General features: G+C 42.7%; 1 protein-coding gene across 3 annotated transcripts in view; it reads left to right on the forward strand.

Annotated features, from left to right (window-relative positions):
- The window catches only part of Slc38a6 (solute carrier family 38 member 6), a 58,056-nt gene extending 56,082 nt beyond the window's left edge, over nucleotides 1–1,974 (forward strand). For all 3 annotated transcript variants that reach the window (XM_051195990.1, XM_051195991.1, XM_051195992.1), the window contains 3 exons: nucleotides 433–577; nucleotides 748–842; nucleotides 1,103–1,974. In XM_051195990.1, coding sequence (XP_051051947.1) covers nucleotides 433–577; nucleotides 748–842; nucleotides 1,103–1,186 — 324 coding nt within the window. In that variant the 3' untranslated portion in view covers nucleotides 1,187–1,974. The remainder of the gene's footprint in view (nucleotides 1–432; nucleotides 578–747; nucleotides 843–1,102) is intronic.
- The last annotated feature ends 12,494 nt before the right edge of the window (nucleotides 1,975–14,468 follow it).

A 14,468-nucleotide genomic window follows, 5' to 3' on the forward strand; every position in this document is an offset into this window, starting at 1 on the left:
GCCATAGAACAGATAACAGAAATAAAATAGAATGGTATTTCTTTTCCATGCCATGGTTTATTTTTTTTCCCCCCGGCTTGAAAGTTTGTTTGCCTGTTGAATTTAATGAAAATTGTCCTTTGTGATTTCATAACATAGTTATTGCTTGTAATTTTTCAAATTACAGAATCTAAAACAAAAAAAAAAATGCCGGTGAAACTTTTGTGTGGAATTTAAGCAAAGTAATTTTTATGAAGCTCACTCAGAAAGATTTCTGTGTGTAAAAACACTGCATAATGATAGTTTATGCTGTGTCTGGGGGAATATAAATGATCTGGGGTAAAAATATTATGGTTACTATACATGTGTTTCTCTAAGCAAATGTTATGCCTTTGATCCTTCCTTTTTGCCCGAATCTCTTTTTTTTTTTTTTTTTTTTTTTCTGCTACATAGGCCAGAAAAGCTTTAATGATGATACTATTCTCAAATTTCCCATTTTCATGGATTCGGCATTCTCTGACAACGTTAGCACTCAACATTATCATTGTTTTGCTTGCAATATATGTTCCCGACATTAGGAATGTATTTGGTGTAGTTGGTAAGTTTCCATTTTAAAAAATCATGTAATGAAAGGGACAGGGGAGGGCGTCTCAGTGGTAGACTTCTTAGATTTGATTTCTAGCTCCGCGAAAATAGAAGGGATAACAAAATCTGTGCTCTCACAGCGGAATCCAACAGTGTCTTGTTTCTCTCCTCTCTGCCTTGTAGGGGCCAGCACTTCAACATGCTTGATTTTTGTGTTCCCAGGGTTATTTTATCTGAAACTTAGCAGAGAGGATTTTCTCTCGTGGAAAAAGCTTGGGGTAGGTTGTTTTCGACTATTCCCTTTAAGGCTTCCATCTTAAGAAACAGTTTGTCATTTTTTTATGACTGTATGTCTAAGAAGTCAGCATGTACCTTACTATATATATAAAGTACGTTGTGTTGCCAGGAGTGGCGCCCATGCCTGTACCCCCAGCTCTTATGAGGCTGAGCGGGAGAATTGCTGGGTATTTGAGACTAGCCTGAGCTACGCCTCAGAGAAAGGCAGAGGCTTACCCTCACTGTGTCTTTGTCCCCACAGGCTTTGTCCCTGCTCATCACTGGAACCTTGGTTGGGAGCTTCAGTTTGGCACTCATCATTTTTGACTGGGTCAACAATAAATAAAGCAATTCTCTATTGCAAAGAATAATTTACCTCTGTAAGCAAGAAGGAATCATTCTGGAAGGCATTGGATATGGGAATTATACTCAGGAAAATTACTGCCAGAAAAGGAAGGCAGAGCAGCAGTATACACCAGAAAGTAGGAATTTAGTCATTTTAATTTTTACCAAAAATTAGAAATTCTCAGAATGTTGTTCTTAAATATGTCGAATCGTTGCTTTGTGTGTGAGTTTTGTTTTGCTTTTGAGACAGGATCTCGCTGTGTTGTCCAGGCTGGCCTTGAACCCACGGCTATCTGCATGCTGCTGCTTTACAAGTGCTGGCATTAAAGGTGTACGCCACCACCCTGGCACATACCTGCCATTTGTGACTTTAAAAACATAAATAGCTTTCATTTTTTTTTATTGAGTAAATGAAATGAGGTGTTCCATGTGACTTCCTGTCCTAACCACTAGCTTTCCCTGATATGAACCCCTGCATCAATACAGCACATGTTATACCTAGGGATGCTGAAGGCTGACATCAGGCTTGTTCCTGGTCACCACTGATTTTTTTTTTTATTTTTTATTTTTATTTATTTATTTTTTTTTTTTACCAGAATGCCATGATTGGGATCATGTAGGACCCTGTGTCATTCTCAGACCAACTTTTTATTTAATAGCTTGTTTCCTTTTAATACTGAATAATATCCAATTAGGGACGTATCAAGCTCGTTGATCCACTCGCCTCTTAGAAGATCTTGCTACTTCTTCCAAGTTTTGCCAACTATCAATAAAGGTGCTGAAAATGTTTGCATGCAGGTTTTTACATGGTCATGTTTTCATTTGGGGTGGGGGGGGTTCAACACAAAGGAACACTTGGTGCATTGTAAATGTATGTTTTGTTTCATAAGAAACCACCAAACTCTTCCAAAGCCCTTGTAACACTGTGTATCATTGCCAGCAATGAGGGAGTGTTCTGTAATTCCATGTCCTCCAGCATTTGGTGTCAGCAGTGTCATACGCTAAGTTCTCTCTCCCAGCTGATGTGGTACCATCTCTGCTTTGAGATTCCCTAATAGAGTGAGGTGGGCATCGCACATGCTTCAGAGACCAACTGCTGCATATTTTCTTAGATGAGTGGCTAATCCTTTTACCCATCTTTAAATTGGGCTGTTTGCTTATTGTTTAGTTTTACATATTCTTTGTGCATGTTGGATAGTTGTGGTTTTTTGTAGGGGAGGGGAGGCATTGAGACAGGGTTTCTCTGTGTAGCAGCTCTGGCTGTCCTAGAACTAGTTCACAGAGATCCACCAGCTTCTCCCTCCCCAAGTGCTGGGGTTAAAGGCGTGTGCCACCACTGTCTGGCTCTGTTTTTCTAACAAGCTTTCACAGAACAACATTTTTTAAATATAAAGAAAAGATGGCTCAATGGATCAGCACTCAGTGCTCTTCCAATGAACTCAGGTGCAATTCTCAGCACCCACAGTTGACAACCATCTGTAACTCCAGTTCCAAGGGAATCAACACCATCTTCTGGCCTCTGCAGGCATGAAGCACACATGGGGTACACGGGCATACATACATGCAAACTATTCCTACACGTAAAATTAAAATTTGCAGTATGTATTGTAATAACAGTGAGGTGCTAGGAGAAAGGACCAGGGATAATGCATAAAGAAGATGAGGCGTAAATGAGACAAAAGCATTAGCAGGGACCAAAAGGTTTTGTCTAAGCTATTGGCTTACGCCAAGCCAATCTAGTTTATTGCAAAGTACAGCATCGTATATACTGCTTGCCAGGAAGCAAGGGGGGCAAGGTCAGCAGACAACTAAGTCAGACATGTTGGCAAGGAACATGGGATACCTCAGATACAGCTGCCTAAGGACTGATAACCACAGCCCAGGAAAAGAGTCAGCTCCCAGAAATTGTAACTTTGACTCCTGAGGCATTGGCTCCAGCTCTAGTCAGGCCTGGCCAAGGCCACTCCTAGGCAAGGATGAAGAACTAAAGTTCCCTCTCAGGAGAGCCTCTAAGAAAGTCTTAAGTTGGGCTGCCTCCCCACAACATATAAATTGTTTTTCTAAGAAGCCACTGTATCACATTTATATACAAAACTGATTCTTAGTGTTGGTTAATGTTAATGTCCATCAGAAACTGGGATATCCCTACTGGTTATGGCCCTTCCTCCCAGTCTTACCTGAGATTTTCCTGTCACTTATATAAGTTTGAAAGCTCTCCACACCTTCTCAGTTTGTCACTATGTGTAACATTATTCCTAGAAAACATACATAGTGATGATCTTTCTCGTGTTGTTTGGATTATTGTGCGTTGCTTTCTGACATGATTCCCAGTTGGAAACATGAAACTGGGACTCTGCTGCTGTGAGGATTCAGTGTAAAGGGTCCCATGTCTGGCAGCCTGCCACAGCCAGGATATCGAAGTGAAAAATCCTACAACAGGGAGTGGAGAGATGGCTCAGTGGTTAAGAGCACTGACTGCTCTTCCAGAGGACCCAGGTTCAATTCCCAGCACCCACACAGATGCTCACAACTCTCTGTAACTCCAGTTCCAGGGGATCTGGCACCCTCTGTCAAAGTGGCAATGCACATAAAATAAAGATTAAAAAGGGAGATTTTTAAATCCTGCAGTAGTTGACTTGGAAAGTAGGGAGTTTCATGCAAAGTGACAATTTGCATATATGGAAACACACACTCTTGCAGGTGTCCTCTTGCCTCCTACTTAGAAAGAGGCTGGAAGTTTGGCAACAGAGCTTCTCTTTTAGAAAGATCAAAGGGAGCGCTGGCAACTTGAGAGCTCTAGGTGTATTGGAAAGGCCACACTTCGGGTTGGGAAGAACTGGATTCAAGACTTAAGGAAACCATTCAACTCTTAACCTCTGAGCCTCTACTTTCAATTCCATGAAAAGGAATGAATACCCATTTTCATGACTATCGGAGGATTAAATGGCCTTTGATAAATTAGATGCAGACCAACTAGGCTTTCTTACTACATGTCTGTCCTGTTTCTCTGATCCCTTATCTGGAGCAGTAAAATGAAATGGCATTTGCCCAAGGGCATGGAAGGAGGTCTTGGAGTTTTCATCTTCTCCTTGCATAACTGACCTTCTGAGTCTCTTTAGCCTTTACTCCCCAGGAGCTGGCGCCGGAAGCAGAGGTTAGTGCTTTCCCACAGTTCCCTGCCAGCTGTGTACTTCTTATGCCATTCTGAAGCTGGTCGCATGCACTTAGCATGCCCTAGCACAGGCAAACATGGCCTCTCCTCCCGCTTCACATCAGGGCTCACCAACGGTGCTACTCTTACCTACTCTTCTGTTTATGAAATAATGCTCGTAGGTGTTCAGCTGCTTAAATAAATCTTAACTCTGGTAATACCAAAATAACCCTAAATCTACAACAGATGCAAGGATGCCCCCAGGGGCAAATGTTAAGTGTGGTGACAGCTGGGCATCAATTAATACGTTTGTCACCTGTTCTTAAGCTGGTGCCCTGGGAGATTTGGCAAGAAACAAATACCCTTTGTAGCACTGCACAAAATTGAGTTACTATAAAAAAAAAAAAAAATAGCTGATAGCAGTGGTCAGTTTAACTTTAACATCCTGTCTTGCCTGGTCGCCTGTTTGAGATAGAATTTTCTGTGAATTTCGAGGAAGCCCATGAGAAGGCTTGCAAGAGCCATGGCCCCTTCATAACCTTGTCCAAGTACCCCAGCATTTTTTTCTGGGAAATCTGGTCCTTCTCTTTATAGGCTTAATGGTCATAATTTATTAGGTAATAACTATTTAAAATAAAACTAAGAAATGCACAAAATACACACTCTTCTAACATTTGGAGAGTTCTTTGCTAAATTAAAAGACAAAATGCCAAGACCGTAAATTACTTTCATATGTTCAGAGTGAATGTTTAAGTTGTACTTTTTTTTTCTTAACAATGTTTACTCATGAGCTTAGCATTTAAATGGTTAAAACAAGCCTTTGAAGTTAACACTCCATTAAGATGAATGGGGGTAATTCACACCTCTGCTGGGGCTGTATTATTTCAGTCTGGCTGCGGAGAGAGCAGGACAGCATCCTGTTGATTTACTGTGCAAAGGTCCTTTAAACACCCACTGGCTGGAGAGCTTTGTTCTTGTGGTGGTTTCGTTTGTTCGTTTGTTCGTTTGTTTGTTTGTTTGTTTTCCTTTCCCACCTAGAAACAGGATCTTAAGGTTGCCATCAAATTTAGGTCTAGAACTGGAGTCTTGAGAGGCAGTAGGTTGTCTACTCTTCAGGCGACTGTGATTGTGAGTGATTTGATGGGTAGTGGGTTACCAGGCCAGCTAAAGCTCCCTGGCTTTGTTCAGTCCCACACTGTAATATATTCTGTAAAGTCTGGCTTAGTCCCTGGAAAATTCAGCCGTGGAAAAGCAGGCAGGTCCATTTTCGGGTTAACTGCATGTGTGTCTTTAGTAGGTTAAGAACTACTTGGCTTCCTTGTATTCTGAAAAACTTAGTTTTTGGTGAAGTTTATGTTCTTGTTTGCCTATATATAAAGATATACCTTTAAAAAGCCAGGCATGGTGGTGTAAGCATTTAATCTCAGCAGGATGAAGCAGGTGGGTCTCTGTGAGTTCCAGGACAGCCTCATCTACATAGACAGTTCCAGGACAGCCAGAGCTTCATAATAGAGAGGACCTGTGTCAAAAAGGCAAAATCAACCTGAAGAAAATTTTAATGGCTCTAAAGATGACTTAAGGTTAAGATCCTTGCCAGGAAAGCCTGGCAGTCCAACTCCATAAAGTTGTCCTCTACCTCCACCACACACACACACACACACACACACACACACACACACACTATTCTATATTCCTACGGTAGGGAAGTGGTGAACGAAGATCAGTGTGGGAAGGCTGCTTTCTCAGGGTGCCCTTTGTAGTATGTATCCCACTCATGGAACGCGCTAAAGCCATTTAACCTGAAACGATTTGTTTTAGAGCCTAGTAGTAAAGTGTTCTTAACACACATAAAATGACTGACATTGTGAGAAGGTTAATGAATTTGAAGGCTCTCTTTCTGATGTGGGCAGGTTTTTCTCCCTCCTTCTGCCCTGCATGTTTGTGAGATCGGATTACTGGGTACCCTGTGGGGAGCTGGATGTGAGGGTTCTGCTCCGCTGTCTGCCCTGTTGGTGTTACCAGTGGGGTATGGAGAGATAGAGGAGATTGGAGGAACAAAGGAACCCACCCGAGCAGCACTGGCTTTACCCTCTGAACAGTGCTCTGCATCTTGCCTGCTAAACCAACAGATTCTGGAATTACCCCGTGCTAAACATGCAGACTCTGGCATCATAACATTCTGATCTTAGGACATCTCAGCATCTTTTATAATACTGAAAAGTTTGTTTTCTAATTTAAATGAGTAGGTTCTTCACTCTCCTGCCTGTGATCTTGCAGGCTTTGATGGTGGGGTAGTCAAATTAGAAACGGGACTTGAAGTAAAAGTTCTTTGACTCCCCCCCCCCCCCCCCCCGTCTCTCTCTGTGTGTGAGAGCGCTATTGTCTTGACTCACCACATTGCCACTCAAGAAGAGCAACTGGGAAGAGCAGGAAGACTCATCTTGGCTGTCAGCCAAGTGGACAGGTGGGCATGAGCGCTCTATTTACCTGAGGGACAAAGTAGATGGGGAGAAAGGGAAATTGAGTTGCCAGAGTGGAGGACAGATGGTTGAAACGAGATTGTAACATGGGATACTATTTTTTTAAGTGACCTTTAGAAAAACATCTCTCACTTGTTTCAAGGCATATGTATTTATATAATGTCATCAGTGGACTAAAGTACAAAAGCAAAGGGCTGGGCATATAGTCTCTGGATAGAATAATGTAAGTCCCGGAGAATTGGTTCTGTCCTGAAGTAGTAATAGTAGGAGCTGGCTGTCCATCTTGCCTGAGAAGAGTTCAGATACAACTTGGACTTCTCTATAACCTTTCAGGTAGACTGGATAATAGAAACTGCTTAAAAGGAGGTTTACTGCGGGGGGGGGGATGGTGGTGCACACCTTTAATCCCAGCACTGGGGAGGCAGAAGCAGGAGATCTCTGTGAATTCATGGCCAGCCTGGGCTACAGAGCAAGTTCCAGGACAGCCAGAGCTGCTACACAGAGAAACCATGTCTTGAAAACCCAAAAAGAGAGCTTTGTGTTTTGCGCTTACGTGTGTGTGTGTGTGTGTGTGTGTGTGTAGATTGACTATGGACCTGTTACATTGTTAATTTTCATCTAGTTGCTTCCAGCTCATCATCCCTGTAACTGGCACTTTTAAAAATCATGACTTAGTGCACCAGTCACAGATCTGCTCTTTGATGTGCCCCCGGATCCTTCCTTTCTTCCTCTCACTCACAAACAGCTGAGCAGCACTGCTAGAAACACCTCTTCTACATTATGTCTACATTAGTCTTCTGGTACTATGTTAACGCCCTGTAGAATCACCCAACCTTCAGTTTCTCAGCCCCAAACCTCGTTTGTGTGTTTTCTGGTTACTCCGAGATGGTCTGCTTGTTGTCCCACAGTCACCTGGAACTCACCACATCAGCGTCTGTTCTTCTCCGTGGCCGTCTCTGCTCTCCGCCCCGCTGCTCCCATCCACTTCCCAGCTGGTGTCTTGCTCCCTCCTGCAACCCATTTGCACAGCAAAGCTAGAGTTGTTGTTTAAAAATGTACGATGGCTTACATCCCGTTTACCTTCCTCCAGGCTTCCGGTCTTACTTAGAATAAGTCTGCATTGTGGTCAGCCAGGCTCAACTCCATCTGTGACCTTAGCAGACTTCCGAGTGTAGTGCCGTATTATATGCACACAGTGCAGCAGATACCTAGAACTTTCTCAGCTGATGTGACTACAATTGCACACCACTGAACAGTTCCTGCTTCTTCATCCCCCGCAGCCCTGGGCAACCCCACTGTGTTCTTTGTTTCTGTGAGTTGGAGCCCTCTCTCTCCTCCTGGGGTGGACCATGTAGGGACAGTGTGTAAACCATTCCATGTGGAGAAACTTTGGAAGGTCTGCCCGTTGGGACCTGATTTGCTTGACTTAGCATAGTCTCCAGTTTCATCCGCACACACGCAGGATTCTCTTTCTAGAGGCTGGACAGCAATCCACTGTGTGTGCACGTCAGGATTTCTTCATTCATTGACCAGTAGACAGGCCATTTCTACCTCATGGGTATTGCCGAAGATGCTGTAGTCCACATAAGAATGTTCAGACCTCTTGTGTGTTGCTTTCAGTTGTCCTGGCTAGCTATCTGGAAATGGGATTACAGGGTCACAGGGTGGTTCTACGTCGAATCCCTGAGTTGTCCTCTGGCTGCTGTGTATTCTTGCCCTCCCCCAACACTGGCTCTGCTCCCCCCCCACACACCCTTGGCAGCATTTGCTGCCTGTCTTTTGGTAACAGCCATCCTTAAGGGCTCAACTGCCATCTCAGGGAGGTTTTGTTTTATTCGGTACTTATTCATGGTATGAAGTATCTTTCCATAGAACTAAGCAATTTGTATGTCTTCTTTGGAGAAATGTACAGCCTAATATTTTGCTTTGTTTTAAAATCCAATTATTTGGGGTTTTGTTATCGTTTCTGAATTACAATTCCTTATGTTTCATTAATTTCTTATCGAGTTTATAGCTCATAAACTTTGTCTGTAACTGTGTTTGTGTTCTGATATTTCTCTCTGTGTTAGGCCAGTACTCCAACCCAGTGATTATTTCTTACAATTGGTTCTCAGTAAATACTTATGAGTCCTTACTGTATGGTGTATTTAGAGTTTTCTTGTGGCTTTCTTGATGCTGTGTGAGAATTGCCCCTTTGCCTGTGTGCTGTTCCCCTGAGATAAGGTGTGATTAGTAGGAAAGGCGCTGAATTAGTGTCCTTGCTACAGGCTTGGCCGTTTACAATGAACACAAATACATTGGACATGGTCCTAGAGGCTGGGAAGGGCAGTCTAGACAGCATTGGATATGGCGTTTGGTGAGGACCTGCCTGGTCTCCTGTCCCAAGGGGACACCTAGGAAACTGCACCCTGCAGAGAGGAGACCACCATTCTGATGACAAAAGGGCAAGAGCCACAAGAGAAAATGCATTTCCCTTCATTAAGGCATTGCCTACCCGGGAGGGTGAAGCCCTCAAGGCCCCATCACCTCCAAAAGGCCCTGCCCTCCCAGACCGGTCCCGAATGAGCAAGGCAGAGGACAAACAGGAAACCCCAGCAGGCCAGCATTATTGCTGCTCTTCCTGGACCCTGGATCATTGTTGACGTGGAGGCAAACCAGTCCTTGCTTCTATTCTCAGATTTATTTAGTTTGAACCATTCGGTCTTGAGGGTTTCAGCTGACACCAAACACAGCCAGTACCCTTCATATCCTATAATGCGGGTTTTGCTGTTTACTGTAAAGTTACTCCATTAGTGTGCCCTACCTTCTTCTTATGAAAATTTTCAAACATGAATATGAGTTGAACTAATCCACACACATATGCACCATTGAAATTTAACGTTTGTTTAAATTTGTATCATTACCCATATCTAAATAAAATTTAATTTTAAAAGATTTCTATTTTATCATGTGTTTATATGTCTGCGTGTATCCCTCTTGGAAGCCAGCTTAACTTGTTGGCTCCCCTGGGAGCTGGAGTTAGAGGCAGGAGTAAACTGGTGTGGCTACTGAGGACCTCTGAAAGAGCCGCAAGCATTCTTAACTACTAAGCTATCTCTCCAGCCCCATAAATTAAATTTCTGTGTAAACAGATGTGCAAACTGGTTTTCAAGACTGTGTTTGACAGCTCACTGAGCAGTAAATTCGAAACTGCATTTTGAGCATTTCACCTTCTATAATGCCATGACATGGCATAATATATAGGGAGGGAGACACAAAGTGACTGCATCACAAAGAGTGAAGAAATGCAAAAGGAAGGGCAGAGAGGGGCCAGTGACAGGGCCAGGGCCAGGGCCAGGGGAGTGAGTGCCGGGCAGCAGAAGAGCGGAAAGGTCTAACTCTCCATTTAACTTGCCTGCCAGCATCTCTCTGAAGCCAGTGAGGTTGGTAAAGTGTGACAATGCTTTGTGTGAAGACAACCCCATGTATAAAGTCACACGGGCACTCAGCACAGGCAGGTGGAAGCCACCCACAGGCCAGCCTGGATCCTCAAGGCCTGGGTTGGCTGAAGATGTTCACAGATCTGCCTGGCACCTTGTGACATGGGCAGTAGGGTGCCACCATGACGACCAAATGTGTGGTGGAGAAAAAGGAGAGTCCCATGGTCCTTAGGGAGACTGTTGGGACTATTCTAGAGACAGGTGTGTGATTGAACCAACCAGCCTGACTCACGGTGTACAGATCTGACACTATGACGGTATGGAGGTACTTCATTGATCTGAGAGTTCCTTCTTTGATAGTCTCCAAATTGTAGAGAAATACCTCTTGCTAGAAAAACACCAGACCTTTACAGAGGGAGGTCTGGGGTTGGGGCAGTATGGCACCCCTAATATCTCCCTTTAGTAGCAACCCAGATGGTAGTTCAGGGCTGCAGCGTCCGGGACTTGCCTTATAGCAACTTGGAGTTTGGTTTGGGATCACAATGTCTGACTCAGCTTCTAGATAGAAGGTGAGCGTAGTCATCGAAGAGAACGGGGCCCCTAGGAGTGACCATCCAATAGAACAAAGGGAATGGCCAGATCTCCACTCCATTCAAATGTGAAGAACTTTGGCATTCTCAGTAATGGAAGGCCATCTGTCTCATGAAACTGTGTGTTAGTAATGAGCTGTGTGTCTGTGTAGAGACGAGCACTATGCCAAGTGCATGACATCATCTAACTGGAGGTAGGAATTGTGTCTCCCCTTTAATAGATTAGAAATGAAAGTTTATAACAATTGTGATTGACCTACCCGAAGTCAGACATCTCAAATATAATCTTAAGTTGAACTGCTGTGTTAATCATTATACTAGTTAATTATATCCAACTGTAGTGGTTTTGTTATTTTTCATAAAAATGTTCTGATCATAGGAAATACACAGTCAGTACTGTGTTGAAGGATGTTCTGTTAATTTCTAATGTAGCATCTAAGCCTGCTCTGCCACATGCCCCAGATAACACCTGTGTCCTCTGAATAACTGTTTATTGCCACAGCATTAACAAAGGGAGGATATAGGATAAAGGTGCTTAGTTCCAAAAGTGGGGTCCATTGAAATTCATTGTTAGAAGTTCATGACTATGGCTCTACAAATAGAAATGATTTGTTCAAAAGTTAAAAGAAAGTTTTAGATATATTTGGGGTGTTTGTATTTATTTTAGGTGGTATATGCCTGGTGCCCACCAAAGCCGGAAGAGGGCATTGGGTTCCCTGAAATATGAGTTACAGATAGTTGCAAGCTGCCATGTGGGTTCTGAAACTGAGCCCTGGCCCTCTGCAAGAGCAACAAATGCTCTTAAACATTAAGCCCACCTCACCAACCCAAACAGAAATTTGTAAACGCATAATAGACGGTCACAATCTAATTCAGTGTTTTCTACACTTGGCATTTCTTTTGGCCCATTAGGACCTTCAAAAATATTTGGAGCATTTGTAATGTTGCCAACCTTACAGTTTTCAAGTTGACATTAAAAAGCTGTCCTTTTCATTTAATATAAAAAATCTAAGTAGGTTCCTGTGAAGGATGCTCTTCGGTTCAGTGGGTCTGGATCTGTGGGAAACTTGCTATGTAGTCTGATTTTGTCCTCAAGAACCAATGAAAACCTTATATAGCCGCCTTTGAAAACTACCAGTTTAAATAACCAGAGTCCATATTCAAAAACTCAGTTATGATTTCCTCATGTCTCATACTCATTGACTTCAATTATATTTAGAGGGAAATGTGTTTAAAACAGATCTTGATTATAAAAATGACTTAGTTGGATTTCTCTCCAATAATTTATGAACTTTGGAAGGGAAAAACCATTTGAACAATCATTGATTTATAAATTTCCAGAATTTTGCCAACATTTCAAATAAATTGGATAGGAGAGCATTGATGGACCGTTCTTACTTTAAAACATCATCAGCTTATCAAATGCATCTCCAGCCAATCAGGAATGATTAAACCACGGCAATGTTTACACTTCATAGAGAAGCAAAATTCTTGGAGCTTCTCCACATCTCTGTCTAAAGACTTGTCATTCATTTTGCATTCAGATAAATTCTTTGTTTTCAGTCATCCAGAGTAATTCTCAAGTTACTAACTAGCCAGACTAAATAGTTAGTTGCATTCATGCATTATAATATCAGTGTAAAAAAAGAAAAGGCTTTACTAATTTTGTTTCAATCAAATCCCCCAAATGATGTCTAATGACTCCCAGATTCAGTTACTAAACATTCTACTATGTCACTTCCAGAGGGAGAAATAAAACTTGCTTACATAGTGGCCATTTCCTAGAAACCTAGAACTATGCTCTGTTCTACCTCTGCGAAGGTTTATGAATAAATGACCTTTCCTGTCACAGAGGTACAGGATTAAGTAGTCATTGCTAAGTACAGGATTTGATTTTTATTTGGTTGTAACCCTATAAAGGCAATGTGTATACAATACTAGGACAGTTACTATATCCTAAAGGGCAGATTAGTCCATCGCTTGCCCATGTAAACTAGGTCCCTTATGGGTGCTTGTTAAATAAAAAAAAGAAAGAAAGAAAAGAAAGAAACATTTTGGTAAGAAGAACATTAAAAATTCCACTGAGAAAGTCTAAGGGGTGGGGCTCCCTGCCTTCTGGATGAGGAATGAGGATTTTGTGGAGCTACTAACGGCTGATATAAAAAAGATAACTGAAGTGAACCGGAGAATGAAAGGAAAGGGGTTTGCTTGCAACGTGAATGCAAAGGAAAATGCAGGGTATAATCTCGAGTGAGAAAAACATTGCTTGGAGCACAGATGTCCAGCAAGCTAAGAAGCAGGACTAAAAAATAGTGGCAGAAAGGGACAAGTTGCCTCTGTGTTAAACACCATTGTCATCTTCCAAAAGCTAAAAAAAAAAAAAAAAAAAAAAAAAAAAAAAAAAAAAAAAGAAGCACTTTAGCCTTCAAGGGCTAGCCATCTAAAAACCCCACACTCATTTTTGTCTCAGGTTTTAGGGCTAGTGGGCGTGAGGGTCTTACTGGAGTTTTAGGCAATCTACCATAGTCTTAGATCCTGTTACAACCTTTACCATCCAAAGGGGTCTCCCATGAATTTTGCCTCCATACTTTTGCATAAGTCACTCATGCTGCCTTTGCTTCTTCTCTTTCTAGCTCTTACTGTCCACCAAACTCAACACTTACCTCCTCTGGAAGAATTTCCAAAACAGTGACTTAACATATCTGTTTGCTCCATTACTTTGAAAACCTATCCAGGATGTCTTAATGCTACAGTTTATGTCTTTATAGAATATAGTGTGACCTTCCGGAAGGATACTACATCTGCCCCTTTCTGTCTCCACAGAGGACCTGCTACCCACCCCCACTTCATCCCTCATAGGGCAGCACTATGCCTTCGGGAGAGCTGTCCCTTTAAACAAGAAGGGATGCTTGGGAGGTGAAATCCTACAGGATTCGTAGGATACAGATTTTAACCTTTCTATGACTCATCAGGGTGTATAGAGCTTCTATAGGGTCCCCACCAAGAAAGAATGGCTTTGTGTCTGGTTCCTCTCCTCTACTGTTTCTGGCTTCTGTGGGCTTGTTAGTCATACCAGAAATCAAGCTGTTAATAGTCTGGGATTGGGCACCATGGGCAGGAACCACTAAGAAAGAAAAACTGCAAAACCCACTTCACATTTTTCAGGCTTACTTTTTAAGAACTGCTTCTCTCCAACACTTTTACTCCTCTCTCCTAGCTATGACTAACAGCGGGACATTGCACCCATTTTGCACACCTAATTCAGTTCCTCCAGATGTCATTTAATGCTCCAGAGCATTTGAGACACTTAATGTGTTGTGGCCCCATCAAGGGAATCTGCAATGCCAGGTGAACAAAGACACCTTTATCTCTCAGTCCCAACCTGGTAATCTGGGATCTCAGAGCTGACTCTTGTTTGAAAGTAAATTGGGTCTTCCAAAACTATATCTGGAGCTGTGCATACCTGTGAGTGATAGTCTTCCAGGCCCAGAACTAACTTTGGCAAGCCCTTGGGGATGCAAATGGAACCAGAGCTTGAAGCAAGTCCAGTGGTTTGATTTGCATGGGAAGCTTTTGCCTCTAAGTGAAGGCAGCCAAATTCCCTGGGCGCCACAGCCCTCCGGAAATATGCCTTACAGGGGCT

The sequence above is a fragment of the Phodopus roborovskii genome, unplaced genomic scaffold, assembly GCF_943737965.1.
Source record: "Phodopus roborovskii unplaced genomic scaffold, PHOROB, whole genome shotgun sequence".
In the NCBI taxonomy this organism is placed as follows: Eukaryota; Metazoa; Chordata; class Mammalia; order Rodentia; family Cricetidae; genus Phodopus; species Phodopus roborovskii.